Raw genomic sequence first — 27,447 nt, 5'->3', positions numbered from 1 at the left:
CGGCCATCCCGTGCTGCCGCCTGGAGGCCACGGCCGCCCATTTCAGTCAGGGCGGCGCGGCGGGGCCGGGGGATCTGACTAAACCGGGGCGGCCGAGGTCTCGGCCCCACCCTTCGGAAACGCGCGCTTTGCTTTTTAGTATTATTATTATTATTTAATTTTTATTAATTTTTCCTCAAAAAGATCCTCCTGTGCTGCAACGCTAGCGTGCCTTCTGCGTGGGATCCTTAAAACTGCCTCTTGGTGTGGTCAAGACACACACCACACCTCAGCTAGCCTCAGCTTCTAACCAGGTCCAGAGTGCCTCAAAAGAAACCCCAGCAAAATTCATATACTTTGGGGTTTATTACCGTATTGTCAGGAAGCCCTGCCGCTACTTTAAAAATCTTAATTTCCATCATTCTCCTCTCACTTCACTCCCTAAGGTGAGAAAAGCAACAAAACAGAGAGAACCTGATGCAATTCCTGCTTGCCACAAGGAGGGCACACCTGTCCTCGTTTCTACATTAAAGGCACCTATTAAATGACTCTCTAGGAAGAAGAAAAAAAAAAAAAAAAAAAAAAGAAGACAGTATCTTTAAGGTGGCAGTGGGTTTCCTTACAAGGAGCAGCTAACATGCAGACACTACACGGAAGGAGGAACTGGTACTGGGAAATACCCTTAATGACAAGCCTCATCAGGACCCAGTAATGACTCCCTAAAATTAGACAGCCTTCCTAAGAAATGCCCAAATGCCAGGCAATGTGCAGAGCGCCAATGTGCACGCACACCTGTGAGGCAGCAGCACACGTCTCTTTCAGAAGACCATGACACAGTCTAGGACAGCAGTCAGCAACTTGCAGAATTTAGAGAAAATGATATTATGTAGTAACAGCTACAAAAATCCCACAGTTAAGTGACTCTACTTCCATAACGTTTAGATACTTTTGACAACACAGAAATAAGATGTGACTTTTCTTTCAGACAAGGAGCAGTATTTATGTATCAACAAAAAAAACCCCATACTTTAATTACGTTAAGAGAATTGTTCTGCCAATACAGTTCTTATCCTTTAAAAGCTACAGGTGTCTTCACGACGAAATAATAAGGTCTCCAAGCATGCAAGAAGATCAGATTTATTGAATGATATTACTGATCAGATTGCACACTTCACTTGGTTTCCGAAACCCTAAGAATCCTCATCTCGTCACTGCTTTTCCTCAAGAACTTCAAGAAAAAGAGAGTGAGAGCAGGAGTATGCCCATCAGGTTCTCTTTTTTTAGGAACAATGAATTTCCATCTCTCAAAGGCTAGGCAGACCTCCTACAATGTCTGAAAACAAAAGGCAATTTTCAGCTTGATTCCATAGTGAATAAATATGGTATTTAAGGAGTTCTCTGCATTTTTTAGGTGTGGTTATTTGCTTTTGTTCTTCAGCATCTAAACTATCTTCAATAACTTCCTTTGACTACAGACAGAACAAAGAACTTTTCATCATTTTGACATGAGCCGAGCTTCCCTAAGCAGAGCTCAATTTTATGTACTCGGACTATCAGGTGACATGTCAATGAAACATTCACCTTATAAAGAGATTCTGTTAAGTACGAAACTGAGATTTTTTTCTACAGCCATTCTCCCTGTACAGACACATACCCTACAGAACACAATATATCAGATCAGGTGGAGGAAGACACACACAATGAGAAAGCAACCAAGTTTTGGTCCTCTTGGATATCCTCCAGAACACCAGCTTTTTTCTTCAGAACAGAAAAATATGTTCTTTTGCATTAAGATGGGAAAAACGACAGGAATTTGGATGTGTAACATGATGAAAATACTAAGCAAAAAAGCCGAACTTAGCAACACAGAACAGTAAACAGTTTTCATGTTTGCTTGTTTTAGCAAGCTGGGCTCAAGCATCTTGTACACTATTCTCAATTTCTTTGAAACGAAACCACTTGACTATCCCTCCAGTACTGTTAAAAAAAAAAGCTGTAAGATAACTTCAGCTTGCAACAATTCATATACGACTCTGATTAAGTGCTGTACATAAAGACTTAAGTAGAGCAGAAGTTTTGAAAAAGACCTGACTTTACCCCCAATCTCAATTTAAGGATTCTAAAGAAAACAAAGCTGGAGGAGGAGATAACATTTTCAGAGCACAGCAAGGTCAAGCTGAACACATATCGGATCTAAGATTGTAATAGATACATACAGGTTTTCAGACTGACAATTGTGGACTATTAATAAACTCTCAGCTGCACGATGCTATTATAGACCATAAAAGAAATTTTCATCTTGAACGTACTATAGCACAAAAAGCAGCATAGGCCTTTGCAAACAGTAGATGCTATCAAGTGGCACACAGTTCCGAAGATCTGGGCATTTAATTTAGGTGCCTGAAGGGAGCCAGTCTTTTCTGAAAATCCTACCTGTTGTGAATAAGGAACAACTCTGAATTTGAGCTTAACTCTACAAGACTAAAAATCTTTGCCAAATAAAATTAATTAACTTCAGAAATTTTTCCTGTCTTTTACCTAAGTGAAGTACAAGTTTACCGCCTATTTTAAACTGCTTCAACCTAACCAAGAGTGCTTGACCTTTTCAGTCAGGCATACCACATAGTCCACCCTGACATCAAGGGAAAGTTGTATACCAAGGCCCTGCCACATAAACAGAATGATTTGTGTGGTCAGCCTGCATGTGTGAAGCAGGGCTGACACCTCCTCAAAGCACCAGAGCTGTTTAGGACACACTTCAACACCAAATGCCTCCAAGAAATACTTGCAGCCTCCCAGAAAAAGCAAAATTTCTGTCTTTTTTTTTTTTAAGGGACAACTTAGAAATGGAAAAAGCTGCACATTACGCAAATTGTCTTGGGAGATGAAGATGTTTCATGGCTAGCACCCTTCTCGAGGAGCAACAAGACAGGAACTTACTGGCACACATTTTAAGTACAAACTGCAAGCTCACCACAAGCAGAACCTGCTGTTAGCAAATAACCTAGAGAGATGCAGCATCCCAGGTGAACAGTCCTGAAGGCAACACACTGCCGCTTGGTTGTAAGTGACCAAATCCTGGATCTTGGCCATTACATAAACACAAGATGTTGAGGACTAACTCTTCCTTTGAGCGTTCCAAAATTCTGAACAAAATCATTTCTGCAGGTCTGAACTTACTGTAGACATGGGCATAGCATCAAACAGGAGATTATTAAAATGACACAGTGCAACTCACTAAAAAAGTTTTCTTGTGGGAGAGGACAGTCTTGTCAAGAACTCAGCAGCCAGCAAGATTAACAACTTTTTCTGTGTCCTTGAGTAACAGTTTTAAAAATAATAAACGAGATGTGGGATACAAATCACAAAATTTCTGTTTATCAAGGAAAGCAATCATGTCTGTTGGTGAATCACTTTCAGGGAGGAAAAAACACTAAAAATATTACGCACACAGTATTGTATTTTCATGGAAAGAGACCCAATAGAACTCTTAACAACAATTTTCCAACGCCTATACTTCCTTCTAGGTAAGAAGCCCAGGGAATGGAGAAGACAGAGGCAATCGGATTTGGGCAGAAAAATCTCAATTCTAATTCTTTTGACATCCTCTTAAGCGGAAAAACACTAACAAGAACAATTCCCTGTTGCTCATTTGAATAAAAACTGGTGATTCTGTGGGTCACTAGCATTAGTCAGATTTTTTATAGCACTTAGGTTTTTTTGGCCACTTCATTTCTCCACATGGAGCAGGCAAGACTGTTACTAAGGTTTTATGTTTCTATTATCTATTAGGTCAGTTCTAGCAAGCAAAAGTCTTCACTTAGACCCTACTAAAATTTTGTATCCTTTCATTATAACCATGACCGCTTTCTCCCTGGGAAGATGCTAGATATGCTAGGTTTTCTCTCTGGAAAAATGCTAGTTCTGAATGCACACTCCAGAACTACTTTAGTAACTGAAGAAAATCTCAAAGACATGCAACAGTACTGTCATTTATGAACAGTAAATTTTTGCAACTCTGAAAAAGGATTATAAGATTAAGTTCATGTTAATGAGCACCTTCTGAAAAATGGTAGCTGCTTTCTACAGACTGTGTAACACATGCTATTGTTCATTGTAAAAAGACTGATTTTTGGGAAGCATTTCTGTTAAGAAACATACATTAAAACTTCTGACTTTGTGTCTTGTAATTCTTTAAATAAACTGAATTTAAAATACTTACCTAACCACGTTGCAATAAGAACAGAATCAATTCCCTCTATGGGCTCACATATTCTAGCAACTACTGGATGTATTTGCTGAGACAGGTAGTACTGAGTATCAATAGTAAGATTATCTTGCTTTTGCAACTGTTCCGGAGCGTATGCTCGCTGGCTGGCACTGAGATCTGATCCATCCTAAGGCAGGAGACACATACAAAACAAGGTGTGAAAAAAGTAAAATCCACATTCATTCTATACAAAGGATTATGCTTCAAATATTATGCAGTATTTTAAAGCAAAAATGTTACACAGTCACTCTCTTTTGGTTGATTTATTATGCATCCAATACAAATCCAGCAGTAGTAAAAAAAAAATAAATTGCATTGCTGATGCTGGCATCAACTGGCAAGTTCAAGAATGTAAATCCAGCTTGTATTATTGCAGCCTACACGTGCAAATCAGTAAGAGTAGACAGAGTAAACAGTCCCATCTGTCAATTCTGAAATGCACAATGAAAACACATTGTAACCATCAGCCCAGTTAAAAATACACAGAGGGCATGCATTTTGGATTCACTTTGTACTGAACTAACATTATCATTTTGCACAAGCAGCAAATTTTAAGTCGCGGATATCAACACTATATCTGTTTTGTTAGGAAATTTATATTCTTCGTTTCTACAAAGAAACAAATAGAATGAACGGTCAGAGAATGGACCATCATTCATTGACATGTGAATAAATGACAAAGGCAATAGTATCGATTTGAAAGAGCAAATTCTGAAATATTCGGAAATATTGAAAGAAACACATGGTGACATCTCAAGCCAAGACAGAAACACCACTCAGGGGTTAGAGTAAACATTACATTCTTCTTGAAGTTGAAAGAGAAAGATAAGGAGCAAATAATTCAGTTTGGGAAGGCAATAATTAAATTGAAAACAGTATTAATGGAGGAATTAAGTATCAACTCTCAAGATGGTACTGTTCTGAAAAATGTAACTCGGTCTGTAGAACAGTATTCCCAGTCCACAACTACGCTAGGAAATTTTATTTTCAATGTGTGTCAAAAAACTTAGAGCAGTAATTTAGCAACCATTCAGTAACAGAAGTAAACCTTCGAGGCTGGGGGGCGGGGGGAGGGGGAGTACCACAGCTTATTTTTTGCTAAGTAGAGTCTCTTTTTTGCCTTTTTTACAGCAAAATAAAACTAATGCCTTAACATATGACACCTTCATTTTTCAGTTAAGGCGAGCTACTGGCTTCAACAGGGTCAGCAAACCATGGACTGAAAACTTATCACTAACGAAGACAGACTGCAAGCCATTGGTCCCTCCTACTCCTTTCAGACAACTTAGTATTCAGAACAAAATTAATTTAGACTATTCAGCTCATCCAGCTGCTTTGCAAAAATAATTACAATGCAATTCCTTCAGCTCCCTTCTTTCAACAAGTACATTCTTCTCTTGTATTGTGCCATTGCTCAGCCGTACCCATGGCCCAGCTCTCATAAGTCTTGGCAGCTTTATCACGCCAGGCTAAGAACTCTCAATTAAATAAAAAACAGTATCTTTCAGTTTTTAATGATGAAGGAGCTGAAATAGTGGTCCACTGTAGAAGTCACATTGCCAAGTCCATCAGATTGGCATAACAGGTCACTCTAGTCCATCTAAGACTACCTACACTTTTTTTTTAATAGCACATCTGAAGTGGAGTATGTATTTGTGAGATAATGATGCACATTTATAGGATAAACACCTGAAAACAGAAAGTTTCTCAAATTTGCCAGTCTATCCAACAGAAGTACTGCCAGATCCAATGACTGTGAATTGAAAAGACACAAGTTGACACTGGAAATAACAATGACACTATTTAACCACCACCACCAACACATCGACGACGCAGCTTTCCAAGAATGACAGGTTCTTCACCACCAGAATTTTCTTCTCCTTAAAACAAAGACTGGATATTTTCGTTAAAAATAAGTTCTAGTTCCAAACAGAAATTAATTCAGGGAAATTTTATCAGTCACTATGTGGAAATAGTCAGTTGAGCTGAGCTGATTCACCGTGGTCCTTTCTGGCTCTACAAAACTAAATTTAGTACAGAAAACTGACCATTTTAAACTGTAACATAATCTTCCTACAAAGAAATGCCAAAACATTTTTTCCAGGAGTTGAGGAGTTGTTTTTTTGCCATCTTTCAAAACAATAACTAGTAGTTAACTATAAATAAAGACATTTTTACCTGACAAATGATATATGACACTGTGTCTCCTGCCTTCACCTTTCGGCCTCCTTGAGAGTTTATCCACATGGCAACATGCACATGCGGCAAGCTTTTTTTGTCAGGATAATCCTGTGGATCTTTTGTCAATGCCTAAGAGATCAAAGGAGGAAACAGAAGCATAACTATGGAAAAGTATTTTACTCCAGTGATGGACAACTCCAAACTTTAAAAGACAAGATTACATAGTAGCTATCTTCATCCATCTACTATTCACAAGTACATTTGCAAAACAAAAAGGTAAGATGAAAAAATTGTAATAAAGGTATTTTCCAGACATTAAGGTGTAGGTACCAGTCCTTCACACTTTAAAAATGTTATTATTAATAAAATGAGAGGATGCTTGTACAATTACTGTCGGAAAAATGCATTACATTAAAAGCAGTTCAAAATAGTTACAGATATAATGCAATTGTTTTAAAATTAAACTAAATTGAAGATAAAAACATTACGCAAAATACAAAAACACAGAGATTACCCTCTTACCCCTGCACCAGTTCAGGTCATAAAGTAAATATGAATATCAAGTAGTTAAATGCATTTAACAAGCTCTGTAGCAAGAGGATACAACTAGATTTAAATATCTCCATGTATCTCACACTACTGAGATTCCACAATGAGTTTTTCCTTTACACAAAATAAAATGTTACGTTTAAATATTTACCATCATCCCTGTTCTTAGAAACAACTTATGCATTTGACTTAATAGTGAAATACATTATTTATTTTTTTCTAAAGTAGTTAAACAGAGGAACATTCAGCATTTAAATAAAAAATTATTCCATATATATCTTTTACTGGGATATTAAGTACTCTTGGAATATTTGCAATCGGAACATTCTTTTTTTAAGTCAACCATAAAAATCACTGATTTCTCTAACACTCATCTGACAAGCTGAACACATTTCTGAACTGATTGATTAACACAGTCTTACAGAGCAGACAGATGTCCGGATGGCAAAAGAAAGACTTTGGATGGAGCAAATCTGGGAAATCTTTTCTAGTAGGGGCATGAGAGGAGCAGGTAATACCCAATTCATTAGTGAAACGCCCCTAGCAGAGGGGAGAGACTTTTGAAGTTAAAAATACAAGTTTCATTGTGGATTCATAAAAATAAACCAAACCAACAATGCTGTTTGCTAAAACTCCTGTAGATAAAGCAGAATTTTTTACTTCTTGCTGCAGGAAAGTCTCGAATGAGATCTCAACATTATTATTAGCTTTCTTCTATGGAGCTTTGAAGGGAAATAAACTAACAATAGTATGCTTTTACATGGGTTTTCTAGACAACAGAATGTTTGACTTTTCCATTGCATTCTTCAGTTTATGTATTTTAAACTTGAAATATAAAATAACAATTTCAGAGAAAACTTCATGAGCTATCATGTCACTCTTAAAGTGTAGAATCAGTGGGGGAGACAGTAGGATGGGGCAAGACACCAAGTTGTTATTTTAAGGAAGCGAGACTGGCCTCCAGCCCCACAGGTATTTTTTCTCATACTGTAGGATCTTTGCAGTATGTTCCATGCTATTCAGTATCTAATAAAACTCCTGTTATTTCACAGCATCGTAAGGATTAAAGATATTTTTTATCAGCAGTCAATATATTCAGGAACAGTAAAGTTTTTTCTGAGACAGAAAAGAGCTACGACATCATTTACCTTGTTTATTTCAAACTGATTTACTGGGATCTGGCCACTGATCACATTTTCTCCAATTTCTATAAGCCGCCTTTGAATATTTTCCACGATTACATCTCGGGGCTGATCAGAAAGAATCTGACCAATTATATAGCTGTAAAAATAGTCCAGAAATGAAGAAAAGATTAAGACAGGCAAAGCAAAATCATTACAATAAACACAACCCTCTCTTCCCCTAAGTTACCTCTACAAATTAAAGAGCCCAAGGATGAAGTCTGATGCAAAATTTATAGAAATTTGCCAGGCTATTTCACGTTATGTTTTATGTATTTACTTGTTTTACTAAAAGCAAATTATAGTAAATAGTTCTAATGTTAAACAGTGATTTGGAATTGTTGAGCGCAACTGGTTTCTATTTTCTGCTCCCATTTCATTTTGCCATTTATTATTCCATAGCAGGTATCTTAAGATGGGGGAGAAGAGAACGTATCAAATAAGCGAAGTCTTGCCTATTTCTGTAAAATGTGGTTGGAAGATCTGCCAGCTGCAGAAGAGTTAGTCACTAAAGAACACTCTCAAACATTTGTATAGCTTTAATTACTAATACATTCCTAACTTGGAAAAATTTGCTTCTATTATGATGCATCTTTTCTTAGAAAATGCAAGTCTTAAGAACAGTAAGCAAGTGTGTGGTGTATTTTTACAGATGTAAGAAAGTATTCATTTTTGGATACATTTGGACCGCAGTTTATTTAAATTAAGTTTTCAAGATGCAGTACGCAATATAAGTTGAGTCAGCCCCCAGATGACCACCTCTCCATCCACTCCAGTGTTCTTTCTGAAGTGCTAAACGTATTATCTATTGAATTTAAGTATGAAAATGCCTTGTGCAATGACAATTAATAAATCATCAATCCTATATCCATCATAATGAAGTATCAAGTGAGTCTCATTTGAAAAATGGAAGAGAAGCAGTCTTTGGGGAAGGGATCATCTCCTCAGGCTACACTCAGCGCACTCGCAGCTTTATTAGAGGATGCTGAAAGAGCTGACCACCAGCTTCTTTAACCGTCTTTGAAAAAAATCTGACTTAAAACCTGTGACACCAAAGGCCTACTCTAAATGACACCTACCATTTCCACAAGACTTCAGCTGTGGTTTATTAAACTGCATATACAAAACTGGGACAACTCAAATGCACAGCTTCCACAGAAGATGCAAAAAGAGGTAATGAAATTAAGAGACATTTGGACTTCTGCAAGTATGATCTGCTACCAATCCCAAAACGTAACGTTCTCACTATCTCCTACAAAAATCAGTTAAGAAGCCCTAACGCTGATGTTAGTCACCAATCTGCACTGTTCAGGAAACAGCCATGTGATATCAAATGTTTATGAAGCATGTACTCTTTGAAAGAGAGCAAAGAGGACAATGCCACAGAGAAACTCACTTTCCAGTCTCTTTTGCAAGATCACACCAGTCTCTTCGTACTATATCTAATCCTTTCAGTTCTTGTTTTGTTACATATTTCCCATCTCCTGTTGGTTCCACAGTCAGAGCAGCGTACTTCTTCTTCTTTAACAGCAGTAAGGACTTAAAGACTCCATCGATATCGATTTCCAGCAATTTGTAGAGCTTGTTCACTTCAGTTTTGATCTGCAAATGCACTGACATTAGATCCAAATGCAACACCTTAATAACCATGGACAAACTTAACTTCCATCTAGAGATGCATCATTCTTAATTTTTGAAACAAGTAACATTACACACTGTGTGTTTGCATACACATTTTAAAGACTCGTCAGATACCATTAATCATGAAATTAAGTACACAGCAGTAACTATGAGCTGTTATTAAAATTAAGGCTCACCCATTGGCTTCTTCAGGGTTTACAGCTTGGTCTATCTAACTTATTAACAAAATCAAGCAGGCCAGAGAAGCACGGGACCAAACGTGACCTTGCAGATAACTGACTCCAGCCTGTTTTACTAGGGCAGCTACTCCATCTAACCTCTCACATAAATAAAGCAAACAAGGGATTTCAGAGTAGGGATCCACTTACTAGGAAAAGATAAGAGACAGTCACTTAGACAGAATATGGAAATTGCTTTAGTGTGTTTGCATACACATTTTAAAGACTAGTCAGATACCATTAATCATTAAATTAAGTACACAGTAGTAACTATGAGCTGTTATTAAAAGAGGTGCCTTGCAAAGGTGCTTTTTTTTCTTTTTCTTTTTTTTTTTTTTCTCTCCCCCCCGCCCCTAAACTGGGGAGGCAGAACTATGACTGCAGACCAGAGCTCTGTGTGTGTATGTTCAGGAAAAACACGCACAAATGGGCAAGTGTTTATTTATACCCTTCCTCACAACACACCTACATTTTCTACAGCCTGATTTCTTTGAGACCAAAAGGTGCTGTTTTTCTACAGACAGGCTATGTCTTACCCGCATACAAAAGCTTGAAATTGCACTTCTCTTTTCCTCTACTCCAAGAGGACAGAGATGCAGCATCTCAAAACAACACATACCTTCAACAACAAACTTTGGTTCCAGTACACATTCACCCACCTAAATATTCCTAAATATTTAGGTATATTAGGTATATTCCTAGATATTTAGCCTCAATATTGGCTAAATATTCCCTACTTGCATTTTTCTTTCTTCATACGTTTTTATTTTACTTTCTTCTACAGAGTATCTGCACATCACTTCTCAGACATCCTGTTCTATCTTCATGGGTTCTATTCTTCATTTTCTGTCTTCTACAATTCTGTTTCCCTCTTGGCTTTCATTATCTCCCTATCCACTCTTACTCCTCCATTAATTCTAGTTCTCTTGTCAGAGATCACCAGCTATGAACTATCCTTTTCTTAGGCCTCACTGAAGTTTTATATAAATTAAAGTTCTTTTGCCATCTAACACATACCTCCACTAAGACAGGAATAGTATTGCCAGCATAAAATCTCATTGGCTTTCTATCTAGCTTTGGGCCCACATTACCAGTTTTGACCAAAACTTTCCTTATTTTTACATATATAGTGTGTGTGTGTATTTAATTTTCTTACTCAGATCTCCATTTTTCCTATAGCAGAAACTGTCAACACTTCTAATATTCTGTGTCTATCCTTAGAGTTTTATATCCCTTGTATATTTCTAAATTATGAAGGACAATATGAAGCAAAACCATTTTGCCAAGAGGTTCATATTTTGTTTGTTAAAGCAAAACAGTCAAACAATTCCTCCAAACATTTTCCTATTGTTTAAAGTCTTTTCCATATTTTTTTTTTTACACCATACTAATCAAGTGCTTAAAAGCCAGCAACTGTGCAGTATTAAATGTACCAGCAAATCTGATTCACAAAGATGCACAGATAATGAGAAACATATGAAATTCTGCTGAGTAATGATCAAAAGGGGCATGGATTTAAATAATGAGGGGTAAAGGGTGGGAGTGAACACACCCAGAAACCTGAGAGGCATTAGATGGGAAAATTCAGGAAGAGGATGAGAGAATTCTTTCCAACAGAAAAACAAATTAGTCTCTTGGAGTAACACGTGATTGCTGAAGACAACCTAAAAATTCACACTTTACATGAGAAAAGCGGTACATACACTAACTGCTCACACAGTAATTGTTTGCATTAAACCTGTGTGCCTTCCATACAGTCTATATTAAAGGAGAAGTACGAATGCAATGTAAATATCCCCCATCTCTGAACATGATCTTTTGGAAAGAAATTTTTATGCAATAGAACAGTGACATTTCTTAGAACGCTCCTCATCAACAGATACAATTCTCTATCCTGAAAATTGTTTATATGAATTATGCAAAATGAATAAAACCTAAAAGATAGAAGTGTTTGCAAAAAAGTCACTATCACTTTCTTCAGGAAGAAACAAACAAGAAACACAAGAACCACTTTTTTATGCCACAGAAAGAATGCTGAGAGCCACAACTTTCACGATTGTGATGGTAGGTTTGACTGTGTGCTTATTTACAGACATAAGTTTGTTCACTTTTAAAATCAAGTGTACGATATGAAAATAGTAATCAAACAGTCTGTCCTTTAAAAAAAACCCCAAAACAACAAAAAAATGATATAGGATACACAAGTACACGTGATAAAAAAGCCTAAGATTTGATTCTTAAAAAGAATCATTAAGCACGAAACAAGCTCAAAAACCCACTTATTCTCCCAGTAAATCTGAATTAGTCAGAAGTATTTAACCTATGATGACAATCCCGTCAGATTTTATATAAGTTAGTATTATTTAACTGTTCCTCTGTATCACTTAGCAGCCAATGGGAGTACAGGGACAAAAACCAAACCAGAATGAAACCACACACACAGCTACAGTAAGATTAAACTTTCTTATACACTAGTGTATATACACACTTGAAACTATATCTGGCCTTGCATGTGGCAAACGAAGAGAGATTTCTTTCTTCAATGCCATCAGCCCTCCTGCTACTTGGCTATGACATCAAGATATTATTCCTTTTTTCCATGCTCCTAAGATACATCTACTTCTAGTACCAACTTAGCATGGAGGCAGAAGTATTCTAAAAAAACCTCAGAATCACTCTTGCCTTAAAGCTAAATGACTCTTGCTTAATACTATAATGAAAAAAAAGCCTCTATGTTTTCTTTGTTTCTTCAGAGCTTCCATAGCTCTCATTTTCATCACAATTTCTTTTACGTTTCAAAAGCAACTTCTCTCACATCTTTTCTTTAAAATTTCCTGAAACACTTCTCTACCACAATTTCAGAGAGCCACAAAACTTCCACAGTGGCAGTTGCAAACTGCTAATCAAACACATCTCTTCTGTATCTAGTATGCCTTGGGAATTAAAATTTGAATTTACCACTGGAAATCTGATGGCACATACCGTGTAATACATACTACGTAACTAAACAAAACTAAACTGACAAACATTTCTCACGTCAAAACAAAAATCATTAAAATCAAAATTGTGTTCACGTTGTAATTGCAAGGTACAATTCCTCCACATTAGTTCTGTGTTGGCTTATCAAGTATTCAGATAGTCTCCTGGTAACTTAGCATTGGTTAAAAAGCTCAATATACCATTAAATGTTTCATTTAATTTAATCATTTTTGATAACGTACAGAGTAGCTACACCTGAAGATAGGGCACTCTGAGCTTTCACTACTCCACAGCTTCCAAACATGGTCTAGTTCTCCTTCCTCATAACCTATTCTCTGTTTATGCCACAGAGTCCTCTCTTAATACTGTCTGCTCCACTCCCAGTGGTACAACAACACAGGCATGTAGGAAAGCTTTAAAAAGAAAAAAATTCCTTACCTTGTTCCCCAGCTTGAAGACCTCATCCAAATTAGTGCTATTAGTGTTTATCATAATGGAATCTGTGTCTCCATAAATCACTTCAAGATTCATCTAAATGAAACAAACTGCTTTGAAAAACAAACCAAACCCACTCCATTTCTTTAAAGTCCCTCCTCATTTTCTAGATTAAAAGAGATCCTTGTCCATATATTATCCCTTAAACACTAAAAAGCAGAAAAATGTAATGTAAGGTTTTACTGAGCAAGTCTGTACATTTCATTAAGACATATCTGAATTTAAAGATAATAATGAAACTTACACCATTGATATGTAAAAAAAAATAATAAAAAAAAAAATCACTCTTCAGTTGTGTACATAATATAAGTTTTACTAAATGAATGTCAATGAAGAAGTCTAATCTTGAGAAACAGAAGGAATTCTAATCCGAAATAATTTTGGACTGCTAGGACACAAGAAGATCACTTCAGCTCAGACTGCTGGACAAATTCAGGCTATTCAGACAAGACATTTAGCTAATTTGCTTGAAAGGTAATACTACAGTCAGGTATCCTATCCCATCTGTAGCCATCACAATACTATTACAAAAAAGTCATCCTGCATTAAAAAAACCCAGAACTTAAATACTCCATTTGAAACAAATCTAGTGAAAGTATTGGCTAGTGGATACAGTAACTGAGAATACCACAGTGCTGTCCAGATTAGGCTGCTCTTCTTACACTTTTCCAGATTATATATCTGGCTTCATATTTCCATCTTCCCATTCCCGTACGTTTTCTTCTGCCGGAATCTAATTACCTGTGGTAGTCCTCCCCTGGGCAGCAGATCTTTCAGAGAACAAGGTTCTCCTTTTGCATAAGGATCTCACTACTGTGACCCGTAAGTTTTGTACCTCTGGGTTGAACTACTGAACAACCACACCTGGAGATGAATACAAACACCTACTTGAATCCTTCTGACTGACACTCTGCCCTTCACGTCATATCTCATTCTGATCCTTGCAACAATTCAAATGCCCTACTTGGAAAAGACTGCGTTCAAACACCAGCCAGACTGCCATAATACTCTGGGACAACAGAGCAAACTCTATAGACAAATTGAAGCACATAAAAAAGCCTGAGGTGTATATGAAAGGCATAGCAAGAACGAAGGTGAAAAGAAAAATTGTCAATACCAGTAAATGTCACCCAAAAATGGGCAGATGCATCCAATTACATAATATTAACTTGAAAAAATGAAAACCTGATGTCTTCAGTAGCAGAAAACCAATGCAGCTGTAAAAACCGCAGCATGGCTATGTCCATGTTAAACTCCATATAGTCAAAAAACCACCCTGTGACAGAGTTTAAAAGATGCCAAAAAATAAACCATAATAAAACACTAGAACACATGGTGTAACAGGTCTATGAGTAAACTCTAATTAGCACTGTTGCTAATTTGCTTGAAACAGCCACACATAGGCTTCAAGCAGGGGCCAGATCATATCTGTGGTAGGAAAAGAAAAAAAGCTATAATCCATTAGGAAGGATTACATTTGTAAACCAGGCATCCTAAGAAGTGATTTCAGGTCTGTTTGGGTTACAGTTCTCCTAGAATAAAAAAATTTCACCAGGTGTGCTCTTTAAGAGTTGTTGTTTAATGAAAATGCTCAGCATTACCTTTTGCACCATCTCCTTGGTATGCATCAAAATCTGAAATGAAAAAAAATAATCAAAGATTAGCGTATGATATAATTACAAGCTAACACATGCAAACATATTCATTAGGTTGCTAACTCCAAATGCTCTCACCTTTCAAAACAAAGCAAACCACCTCTCTCCTGGCAACACACAGTCACCTCAATACTCCTATTACATGAGTAAATTCTCATCTGACCTTGTATTAATGCTATTATTAACTCCCCTAAAACAAGATTAAAACAAATCTCAAAATTGCATGTGCACACACACATTTCTACCTTAGGAAAAAAAGAACATTGAATCCAGTGCTCAAATAAAACTTAATCAGGAAGTGCCAGAATTAAGCCTCTTTCAGTAATTTAGGTCAGTGGTCATTTCCTTCATATCCATCATCTAATCTCTCGATGTCATTGAGTTTTTTCCCCAAAAACATCCTGCCTTATTCAGTGCAGGCTGGATGGGGCTCACTCAACAAGAACCTGGTCAAAAGGTTGATTACCCTTGTAATCATCTCAAAACGGGTCATCAAAAAGCAAACTCCGTAGGGAAACTAGAACTGGGACAATGAGCTGGGATAGACAGGATACAGATGTTGGATCAATGGGCAAGTCTGTGTGTAACCTGGTTTGTTCCTCAGCCAAGAGTGCATCCCAAGTTCCCTGAATGCTCTGAACAGCAACTCTCTGAACCTTGTAAATAATGGGAGAGACCTCACACGAGTAGGCTGCTCCTTGCATCTCTAATACTGGTCAGCATAGCTGAGAGAGGTGGAAGAGCGTATCACCTAAAGCCACAGATATGGCTGTAGCACAGAAAAGACAAAGTAAAACTAGCTCTATGAACAAAACCTGTAGCTGCAGCAGCAGCAAGGGATTAGTGAAGTTTGCACAGCTGCATGAGAACCAACATCTGGTCCATTCCTTCAGTCACCTGCCCATGTTTCCACGGCATTCCCCATTTCCTTTCTCGTCAGCATCCTGCTGCTCTAGCACACAGCTCCAGATTCCACCTGGTTAGTCCCAGTTCCCTCGTTTCAGTCCTTTCCGTCCCCACTCAGCATAAACCTCAGTTCTTTTTCAGCTAGTCCTGCTACTCATATACGTTTATACTTTCAATTTTCTTAAAGAGGATTACTTTGAACCACTCATTACAGCAATAGACCAGACTATTAGGTGAATCCGAACAATTTAGTACTCTAGCTTTAAAGATAGTCAGGCAACAAACTATTTTAACAGGTTATATTAAATTTAGTGACCTTGTCTAAGTTTTATTATTTTTCATACATTACATTGCAATACTCCTTGGCCATATTTGCCAAAAAGGCACAATTATGACCTGTAGTCAAGAAGTCTATGACAGGAAGCTGAGCAGTAGAAATTAGCAGGGATGAGGAAAGAAAAAGGATGAACAGGGAAGAGCTGGCCATACTCAGTGGGAAAAGTACCATCTTCAGGGAAATCTCATGACTTACATAAAGCCAAGGAGCCTAAAATGAATCCAAGAGTCTTGACTATCACAATATTGACTATTGCTATTGCAGGAAGCAATTCTGGAACAAAGTTGAGACGTCCACTTCTACATCACAGTACACGAACAGGATAACATTGTCATTCCTTCAACATTATTGGCAAGTTTCTTTAGTATTTCTGAACCTTTAGACAACCACAGTGATGAATACTGAAGTATGATGCTCCACTACGCTTTTCAATTTGTTTTAAACTATGCACCACAGAATTATGCTACAAAAGCTATATTCCCCTAGCATTTAGTTTCACAATACTTGACTTTGCAAACTTAATATTCTGTTTAAACGTAGTTTCTGTTCAGACCCATTTTTCTAGCCACTTTCATCTTCAAAGATAAATTGATGCACCTAAGGATGGACTCACTCTTCCAAAGTACAAAGACATGAACTAAGCAGACACAATATACCGTTCCCTTCAAGGCAAATAAGGAAAGGTTAGGTTCCACACAACAATGTAACTGTGACGTAGCCGATTCACAATGAATGTCCTTATCAGGGTCATTCCTTAAGCATATATGAATACCTATGGGGATTTACACTCTCTGGGTCTAGTTCAAAACATCCAGTTGGTTTAAAGATGATCCATTGATGCTGCAAACTAAGTACTTTGAAAATGTGATGCCTGAACTCTGCTGAAGTCCCAAACTGCAAAAAGCTCAGCTGGCCTCAATCTTCTCTGTAGACAAAGATGAAAATTGTGAGTCTTAACTGCAGATCCACTCTAGGCTGTATGTGCTCAGACGCACCCGATTCCATTTTAAGCTTAAAAAAGATATTCAACTCCTATTCATCTCCTAGTGAGTGATTCAGACGGCACCGCCCCAGCACCTTTTCATGGAGTTTTGAAATTATTCTAAAGAAACATATCACTAGTACATGACATCAAATTTCATATACAATAATCAGAATTCCACCCCCCCCCCCCTCCACTTTCACTTATTAGCTAACTCCTACAAAGAAAGGTTATACCTTTCTCTTAATACTCCAAAAGCAAACAGGAATCCCTGAAACAGAACTAAAAAATTGCACAGAGAACTGAAGACTTTATATGTAAAAGAAAAGAAGGCCTACCATTTTTCCCTTGATAATTTCTGGCATTTTCTACTTCATTCTCTGAAATAACACTATCTACTAACAGTTAGAAAGATAACTTTTTTTTAAAATAGGATTACCCTCTACTAAAAAAAACCTGCTTGGCTGTGCAAAGACCATTTCTTAATTGTCTTCAAGGACAGCAGTGGATGTAGGTAATAAGAGGGTCACAGACAAGTTAGCTTCATCAAGTGACTGGCATATGCTAGTGCTACCCACTCTGACAGGAGATCACTTGTAAGTGCCAACAGCTACAAAACAGAAGGTTATAAAGGCTTGCTAAATTCATTAATAAGGCAGTCGGTAGTTATCTGATTTCACAGCAACACCTGCATATTTATCTTCTCATTACCAATTGGATGATGGAATTTTTTTCAAGCACATTTCAAAAATCTGCCAACTTCAAGTGTAGAAAAAAAATAAACTTTGTAGTTAATTTTTCCCTTAACAAAGTACAGCTGTTGAGAATAATTGTTCAAGATCTTACCCTGTAATGTCAACTGCAGCAGAACAAAGAGTATTTAATTAGCAAATCTATCCAGTAATTCAACACCTATTATATAAAATGCCTTCGTGATTTTATTCAGGATAATTTGCTAAGAGGGTTATTACTGACATTCAGATGAAATTTAAAATTCCTACGCAAGTCGAGTCATAATAGCAGTAATGATCCCCCCAATCAGGAGATACTGTGTCACACAAGGTTCTTTTGCAATGCAGCAGCCGATTTCCTGACTTCTTAATTCCTGGGCTCAGCTCAGCTCAGTGAGAGCCCTTCATGCCAATATTTCAGTCAGCAATACATCCTTAATGGGACTCTATTAAAATACCTAGAATAAAAATGACTTTTTTTTTTTTTGTTAAAAAGAATGACAGCACTGCTATCATATCAATCATTAGCAGTTTATCAGAATGCACAGCAAAGGAAGGGAGGTTTATAGTGAGACTGGGAAGACAGAAGAAAGAAGGAAGAGAATAGGAAAATTGTTACTTGGTAGTTTCCCTTTGCAAATAATATTGCGCTGCTCGTGAGAGCTGGATTGTCTCCTATTGCAGGCAATCCAAGTAGGAAGAATTAATTGCCTGGCAACCCATCTGTACAGCCGTGCCCCCTCCCCCCCAGCAAATATATACTTCTAAAAACCTGTGAACTTCTCATCACAGTGAACATCTGTGAAATTCTATTTTAACTTTTTTCTTGTGAAAGCAAGACTAGCAACACATATTCTATTGCCCATGAAGTGAGAGTCAATATAAACTGATAGGCTGTAATTGCAGACAAGCAATGATCAAACTGCAAAATTCCTTGTCCTAATTCTACTTCAACTCACTAATTAATTAATTAAATGGGGACGTGATTTAAGAAAGGGAATTATTAAAATAAAGAAATATACAAAGAACAGCTTTATCATTATCTATTATATTTTTTTAAATGTACATTATTTAAAAACCACTGAAGAATACCTTCTGACAAGAAGATGCTTATGTGAAAAGAAGCTAAGATACTCGAGTTAAAACAATGGAATAGGGCACAAAACTACCATGCTGATGCAAAGATTTGTCCTGAAGACACACATTTTCTGTAAATTCCTGGGGCTGCAGACATGAAAGGAAAAGAAAGGGAGACTTAAGACCAGACTGAAAAGACTGACCGGAATGATCACAAAAATACTGAAGATACATCTCAAAAAAAAAAAAACCCAACCCAAAAACCCCAAACAAAACCCCCACTTATGCATTCACTTTGCACAAGGAAAAAAAACTAACACTTGGCAAAAACTGTATTTTTGAAGACTACCTGTAGTTACCTAGTGTAGACCTGATATTTTTTTCCACTTCAGTTGTTTACTTGTGCAACTATACAGTAAGAAAATAATTCTGTCATTAGCTTTAGTAAATCATATTAGCTAGTCCTTCCCATGACACAGAGGAACAAAGTGGGCAGGAAAAACTGTGTTCCGGTACGTAACACCACTCACTAATCCACATAAGAAGTATTTCTGAACCTCTGCATTTTTGCAACCTATTCATTAACTTTGCTTGTATTTTGTGATAAGTAGCCTCTAGCAATGATAAACCACAGCCACAGGATGCTGCAAAAAGACTTTATTGAGAAGGATTTTCAAAAAAAGTTTCTATCACTGGACAAAAAGGCATATGTGCCATAAGCAAAAGTGAAACAAAGATGGAAGCCTTGTTTGCCACAAGGAATGAAGCATCATAATACAGCCTTTTCATCCGTCAATGGACTTGATTTAGAGAAGCTTGAGTGACCAGATTCAAGTAGTTAATAAATACGTTATTTCAAAGAGTTTTTACCTCGTATTTGCTTTACTTAGGCAATGCATTCAAAATTACACTTCCCAAAAATTTACTCTTAGGAAATGTTAACAGCATCAGAAATACACCCCGTGCTGCCAAAATTTTCCCTTCCAATTTTCTTTTTTTTTTTTCAGAAACACTGAAACTAATTGCCCATACTCCACCCAACAAACTTGACAGACATTAATACAACTTTCATAGATGCTGTGTATAAAACCAGTATTGGATGGTGCACCAGAACCAAAGCGAGATGGTTCCAAGGGCTGAAGCAGTGTACACAAAGATCCAGTAATAAATGTTTATATGTCAACAAAATATAGGATCTTCTTCCTCAGAAACAGAAAATGAACAAAAAAAGGTAGCAACAGAAACACTCTGAACACGACAGAAATAATGTGCACCTTCGCCACACTTTGACAAGGAATGCAAAGATGACAGTAAAACACTGAAGATGGTGATGTGAATCAAATCACAACTTGAAGACAATGTCCCCTTGGTGCCAGAAACAACTACATCTTTAAAATTCTATAGTATTTCAAGTATTTGTGGTGAGTTTTCCTGAAGAGAACAGGAAAAACAGAATTAATCCCTTACTAAGTTGTACAATTATTGGCTATTCTGCACAACATATTACTAACCATGCTATACTAAAGCAAATTTTGCCTATTTTGCAAAGGATTATTTTGGTACTAGGATGAAAGAAAAAACAACGACACATACTCGTACAGCTTTGGACAAAAGTTTAAAAAAAAAAAAAAAACAACACCCAAAAACTTCTGTGTTGGAAATTTATTTAAAATCTTGGAAATGGAGAAACAGAGAGTTCACCAACAAAGTTGGACACTTGAATGCACAGAAGGTAACTGACCCAATTCTGACCCCACTTCATGTTCCCAGAAGCAATAAGAATATAATGTCCGGGTAGATAACTAGCTATGAAAGATATCTGTATGGCTTGGGCATTTCCTAACTCTCCAGAGTCAGTAATGGTCCTTCCAGAGAAACCAAACACCAGTACCAGTGGCAGTTCCTAGAGAAGCACAAGGGCTCCACAGCCCACCCACATAATTATTTTCGCTCTGACCAACTCATTCAAAACTGAAAACCTAAAATGAATGAAGGAGCAGGGAAATTTTTTCCATTTCATTCCATGAAAAAACAAGATTCTCAACACCTAAAACCCCTTGAAGAACACGGTACTCAAATCAATTTCAGCTCATTAACTCTTCTGAATATTTTTTTATTTAAATCCATTAAATAAATCTATGTTTGATGAATATTTTGTACTTAACTATAAGACACAAAGGTAGCTTTGTTTGATTAGAAAATCCTTTGTGCATTTCAAGTACACTGCAACTACATCAAAAGCTAACGGTATCACAAACCACAAGTAAACTCACTTTTAATAAGCAAGAATATGACAAGAATAATTTACTATTTCCTAATAAAAACATGTCTTAAGTTATTCAATATTTAAATGCATAAAGTATAACCTCCTTAGAGAAAACAGCAGCATTTGTTTCAGTGTAATGAACAACATTTAGACAGAAAAGCTTTATTTTGCTTTGTTTCCCAAACTGAACTGGTTTAACGCATTCAGCAACAGAGTCAGTCTTTCAGTAGAAAAAATAAAATGACGAGAACAGTAAAGAATTGAAATGAATTACTTATAAACCAAGGTTTCATGTTTGTTTGGTGAGACAAGTTAGAATCCACTCAAGGTTTAAAATGGAGCACAGAGGTTTTCCTCCAAATAACAGCAAAATCTATTCCTGAGTAGGAATGAATAACCATACTATCCTCCACATCAGGTTTAAGTTGAACTATAGTTTTAGAAATTATCCTTCAAATATATAAGCGTGTCTCTCAATCTTGAGGAGATAGGAATGTAAGTACTGTCTCATCTCCCAGACAAGTTACTCTCGTAGCCACGTAACTAGAAGTCCTAGAGAAATCAGGGACTAGGTCTCAGAATCAATAGTGAAGACAGTTTTTCAAAAAGATCAAGTATTTCTGTAAACCAGAAAAAGAAACAAAGTCATTACTCTAAAGACTGAAATTTTTTTTGAAGCAGTGGATAAACTCAGTGCACTATTCAAGATGATGACAAATTCTTTAAGAATCAATTCCCCCCCCCTTTTTTTTTTTTGAGTAAAAAGCAGGAAACAGGACTTACAACTCCACAAGGCCCTCCCTTATCTTCCAACTGTTAAAGAAAATTTCATTACAAAAAGGTGTGTTGAACATGGATTACTTTTCTAAGGTTCTCCTGGTCAGCATCTTTTAAGAAATAAACACAACTTGTGTGCTTGGAGAAAAGGGAGGGGCTGGGGGAAGACAAGCAAGTGCTAAAGAGAAAAACAGATGCAGAAAACACTTGCTACCTGATGAGTATTCTTAAAAGAAAAAGGACTTGTAGTGAAAAAACACACCCTCTTTCTTAAAGAACCACAGGCATTTTGCAATAGGTATACTGAACAGAGCAAGGCAACCTCTGCCTAGATACAGGTTTATTCACTGAAAATGATCCTGAAATTTTATAGATGAGAGGACATGCTAGTCTTGGTAATGAATAGATTGTCTGTGAACGTTGTGTCCATCAAAAAATCTTTGTAAGTGGTTTGAACTGCTTTAAAACTAAACTATTCTTTCATCATGCCTAAGTGGTTGTCTATCAAAGCAGTATCTATTCAAATTCAGAAAAGTATTTTAGCCTCTAATTACCCTACAAAGAAAGTTCTCTTACCTAATTTCTTAAGTGTCATGCAAGATTTTCATAAAGCATATAATTTTGTTTCATTAAATTAGATATATTTAGACAACATGACAGTTGTTTTTATAAAGTTGAACAATACTCATTCATCCTCCATGGTTGCACAGCCGGTCTTGACAGCAAGGTTTTGGTTTTTATGTTCACGGACTTCCCTTTGAGGACCAAGAATTGCTTGGACAAGGCAGGATCCATCTGACTACGTGGGGCAAAATGATCTGTGCCAACAGGCTGCCCAACCTGGTAAGAGAAGCTTTAAACTAGGATTGATGGCGGGGAGTCCATGTCCATAAGGAAGTTGCAAACCACAATGGGAAGCAAAGGGTGGTGCATGATGTGAATGGGAAGGACCTCGTAATCAACAAGATAAGGATGAATGGGGCCCTCTTCAAGCATATCCATGTAAATAAGGGGGTGCCTACAGGACAGTGCTACAGAGAAAGCTCTCGCACTTTTTCAGGGCGTCAGCAGGACTGGGTGCCTTTCTGAAAGGCCTGTGCACTAACGTACACAGCATGAGGAACAAAGAGGAGGAATTAGAAGTCTGATGCAGTTACAGGGCTATGACTTCACTGGGATCATGGAAACACGGCAGAAAACAGAATGATCATGGAATGTTCCTGAGGACTGGAAAGTAAATGTCACTGCTATCCTCAAGATGGCCAAGCAGAAGGAGATTCCAGGGAACTAGAGGCTGGTCAGCCTCTCTTCAAGCCCTGGGAAAAGGTGGTGGAACAACTAATTGTGAAAACAACTGCTTTCCAGATACAAAGTACAAGACGTTGCTTGGCAGTCTTCAGTGTGGATTTACAAAGGGGAAATCATGCTTCACCAAGCTGGTAGCTTTCTACGAGGAGATAACTGGCTTGATGGACAAGGGGAGAAAGCAGTGGCTGCTGTTATCTTGTCACCAGTAAGGCTTTCAACACTGCCTCCCACAGCATCCTCAAAGACAAACTAATAAAGTATGGGCTAGGTAAGTGGACAGTGAGGTGGACTGAAAACGGCTGCACTGCTGGGCTCCAAGGGTTGTGATCAGCAGCACACAGTCCAGCTGGAGGCCAGTCCCTAGTGGCGTACCCCAAGGGTCAATACTGCGTCCAATCCTGCTTAGAGACTATATTAATGACTTGGATAATGGCGCACAGCGTACCTTCAGCAAGTCTGCAGACAATACAAAACAGGCTGATACAGCAGATGGGTGTGCTGCTGTTCAGAGGGACTTGACAGGCTGGAGATGTCTCATGATCTACAGGAATCGCATCAAGTTAAACAAAGGGAAATAGTAAGTCCTGCATCAGGGGAGCAATAACCCCGTGGACTCTTGAACTGACTGGCTGGAAAGCAGATTTGCAGAAAGAGCCCTGATCATGCTGGCAGACACTAAGATGACCGTGAGCCAACAATGCAACAAATGCAACCCTTGCAGCAAAGGCGGCCGTGGACATCCTGGGCTGCAGGAGGCAGAGCATTGCCAGCAGATCTGAGGGAGGCGGTCCTTCCCCCTTATGCAGCCCTGGTGAGACACATGTGGAGTGCTGCGTTCAGCTGAGCTCTCTGGTATAAGGAAGACGCACACATACTGGAGCAATTCCAGCACAGGAGCAGAAACATAATCACAGGGCCTGGAGCATCTGTCGTGTGAGGTGAGGCTGAGAGACCTGGGACTGCTCAGCCTGGAGAAAAGAAAGCTCAGGGGAGGGTCTTATCACTGTCTATATATATACGGTGGTTGGGAGTAAAGATGACAGTGGCAGATTCTCCTTATTGGTGCCCAGTGAAAGGACAAGAAGTAACAGGCATAAATTGAATAAAAAAAAAATCCCTTGAAATACAAAGTCTCGCATTGTTTAAATACAAGCAAAAGCTTCTTTACTGTACTGACTGCAGGTTGCCCAGAGACGCTGTGGAGTCTCCATGCTTGGAGATATGCAGATCCCAACTGGACATGGTCCTGACCAACCTGCTGTAGTTGAGCAGGGAGGGTCGAACTAGACAACCTTGAGAGGTGCCTTCCAACCTCAGCTATTTTATGAGTCTACAATCCTCAAAGATCTATCCTTACATAGTCTTTACAGTTAAAATAGCTTAGATTGTGTTCTACAGGTACCATTTTAAGAATCAAGTAATGTAAAAACAAGCTCACTCCTCAACTAAGGGAACTCAGTACATGCAGTTTTGAGTCTCACATAGAGCCAAGTCTGACAGAAGACACTATCTCCTGATAGACAGACGCCCTGAGTGACTCACTGCCACCTTTAAGTTAGGTCATCTTCCTACTCTGAAGAAAAAAACACATTCTGAAAGCCTCCAAAATAATCTGTACTAGATCTGATATACTGTAAGTCTCTCTGATTAAGGAAGAAGTTCCTGTACATTCAGCTTCCTAACTATATATTGGGATGTTCAGGTTTCCGCTGACCTACTCAAATGAGAAACGTGAGAGATCAGGTGTACACAAATGCCTAAAGGGTTCACAACTGTACTTAAAAAACAACACATGTGGTGAAAGCAAGTCCTTTTAGGATTGCAAACAAGCAAGGGAGGAGGGGGTGGGGAAGAGAAGCTGCTATAAGATGTACCTAGCTGCATCAAAGAGAAGTAACAGAATAAGTTGTGTTTATGCCTCTGCATGATGAAAAAAGTGCTGGAAACCAGAAAAACTGTTGCTGCAAGTAGAGAAACGTTAGCTTAGTCTTTGACGTTGTGCCACCTTTTCTGGTTACAGCATATAACTGAAAGAAGTTCCACAAAGATTATTCCAATTCCAAAGAACAATGAAACCTGAATGATATGAGCACTTGTAACAAAAGAAGATTTTTACCAAGGTACCCACGCAGGACTAAAATTTCAGTGCTCAAGTCTCAGAAGTTCACAACCACGTTTGGTGCTGATCAAAGCAGTGAAAAAGCAGGAGCAGGGCAGGTACCATCTCCACTACGTCCATTCACCAGCCACTGTATTGATGTGGCTCCTACACAGTGTCTTCAGACTAGCTCCTGTGGCAGCTCTTAACTGCCTTCTTAGGTGGTATCAGGGAAAGAAACGTTTCAACTCTACGTGGGACACTTAACCTTTCCTGCTTCGGGCAGGATCTAGTGATTGCTCCAGGACATGAAAAGGCAACGAGGAACACACGTGGTTAATAGCATGAAGTCTCAGTCAGATTTCCTATTTGTTCAGTGTGACCTCTGAACAGCACTTGATGAAGCTGGCTTGGATACAGGTGGAAAGAGCTCCTGAGAGAGTTTGTCAGTCAGACACAGCCTTTTTAGATTATGTCTTCAAAATGAGCTTCCTGAATCCTCTAGATATGTCTCACAAAAAAATGAAGAGCTCCTCAGGACATAAAAGACCCTCAAAAAACAAAGTAAGCACTTTCAAAGCATGTCAGAAATAAAATCTACTGGCGTACCAAATGATTATAAGATGTATGGCTAATTTCTGCCATACACTTAGATCTCAATGTAGAAATAAAAATACATTATTTTTTTAAAAAAAGCTCATTTAAGGTTTTTTGTAGTTGGTTTAAAAATAGCTAAAGAAAATTACTAGTTAACAATCCTAAATTGCTTCTTAAATAGGGCTTGCAACTGTAAGTCAGCAATAGGAACTGTACGGTAGGTTGGGGCAACTTCACCTTCCAGATTTTCCTGTAAGGACATACAGGAAAAAAGAGCCCATGTCAATGGAAACTACCGCCTATCCACAGACATCCACTATAACATACATATTATAGACACAGGAGCTAAGGATGGAACCATATTTGATGTCATGGAGCTCCTGTAGAAACAGAAACTGCTCCATAACACAATTTTGTGAGTACTTTTTGAGAAAAGCTCAGCTTCATGCAAAAGCAAATTCCTGAAAGGGACCGCCTTATTATCAGCCTTTAAGATTTCAGCAGTTAACGGTCAACTGGCCAATTACCTGGAATTACATTCTAGGGCATTTTTAATACCATTTGTAGCCTGTCTCATAATCCAGGACATTTGCACTGTTTTTAAAAACAGAACAAAGTTAGAGGCTTATCGGAGCATTCGATTTAATTCTTCAGGACTATGAACTCCTGCAAAGAAATGACAGTTTCAGAAGTTACTTCTATGCATTAGTCTGTCGTTAAGCACTCCACGTACAGCCCACCCATTTCAGTATTTAGAGTTTCAAAATTAATAGCAGTATGGCTTCATTGCTAATGAAGCTAAGTTGTTAAGTTGTCATTGTATAATACCACAGGATATGGATTTGTTTGTTAGTTGTAAAGAATACGGAAATATGAAGACTAGGAAAACAAACAAATGTATTCAACCTTTCAATGTGACCCTCTAGGAATCCAATCCACATACTGACTTTTAGCCACATATCGGATTAAAGTAGTGGATTTTGCCACTCATTCAATCCACATAATTCACCTAAAATGATACTGCTCAACAGGAATACGTTTCTATTCTAATGATGGAAAAACCTTAATTACAATTGCAACTAAAGCATGCTACCTCCATAAATCCATTACTGCAAAAGAGGCATGCTGATTATTTTTTAAATCCTTAATTTGTCATTTAGACCTACTGTTATCTCATTTGGAAAGAATTCAAAACACATTTGCACAAAACTAGATTTCTA

At 37.8% G+C, this 27,447-nt stretch overlaps 1 protein-coding gene across 2 annotated transcripts in view; it reads right to left on the bottom strand.

Moving 5' to 3' along the window:
- Nucleotides 1–27,447, bottom strand: part of POLA1 (polymerase (DNA directed), alpha 1, catalytic subunit) — a 207,886-nt gene that overhangs the window by 116,992 nt on the left and 63,447 nt on the right. For both annotated transcript variants that reach the window (XM_009893114.1, XM_009893112.1), the window contains exons 26-31: nt 15,095–15,127; nt 13,437–13,529; nt 9,557–9,762; nt 8,128–8,260; nt 6,428–6,559; nt 4,202–4,376 (exon numbers count right to left, since the gene is read on the bottom strand). In XM_009893114.1, coding sequence (XP_009891416.1) covers nt 4,202–4,376; nt 6,428–6,559; nt 8,128–8,260; nt 9,557–9,762; nt 13,437–13,529; nt 15,095–15,127 — 772 coding nt within the window. The remainder of the gene's footprint in view (nt 1–4,201; nt 4,377–6,427; nt 6,560–8,127; nt 8,261–9,556; nt 9,763–13,436; nt 13,530–15,094; nt 15,128–27,447) is intronic.

The sequence above is a fragment of the Charadrius vociferus genome, unplaced genomic scaffold (assembly GCF_000708025.1).
Source record: "Charadrius vociferus isolate BGI_N301 unplaced genomic scaffold, ASM70802v2 scaffold169, whole genome shotgun sequence".
Classification (NCBI taxonomy): domain Eukaryota; kingdom Metazoa; phylum Chordata; class Aves; order Charadriiformes; family Charadriidae; genus Charadrius; species Charadrius vociferus.
Note: the sequence above shows the minus strand (reverse complement) of the source record. Positions and strands in the feature narration are given on the sequence as shown.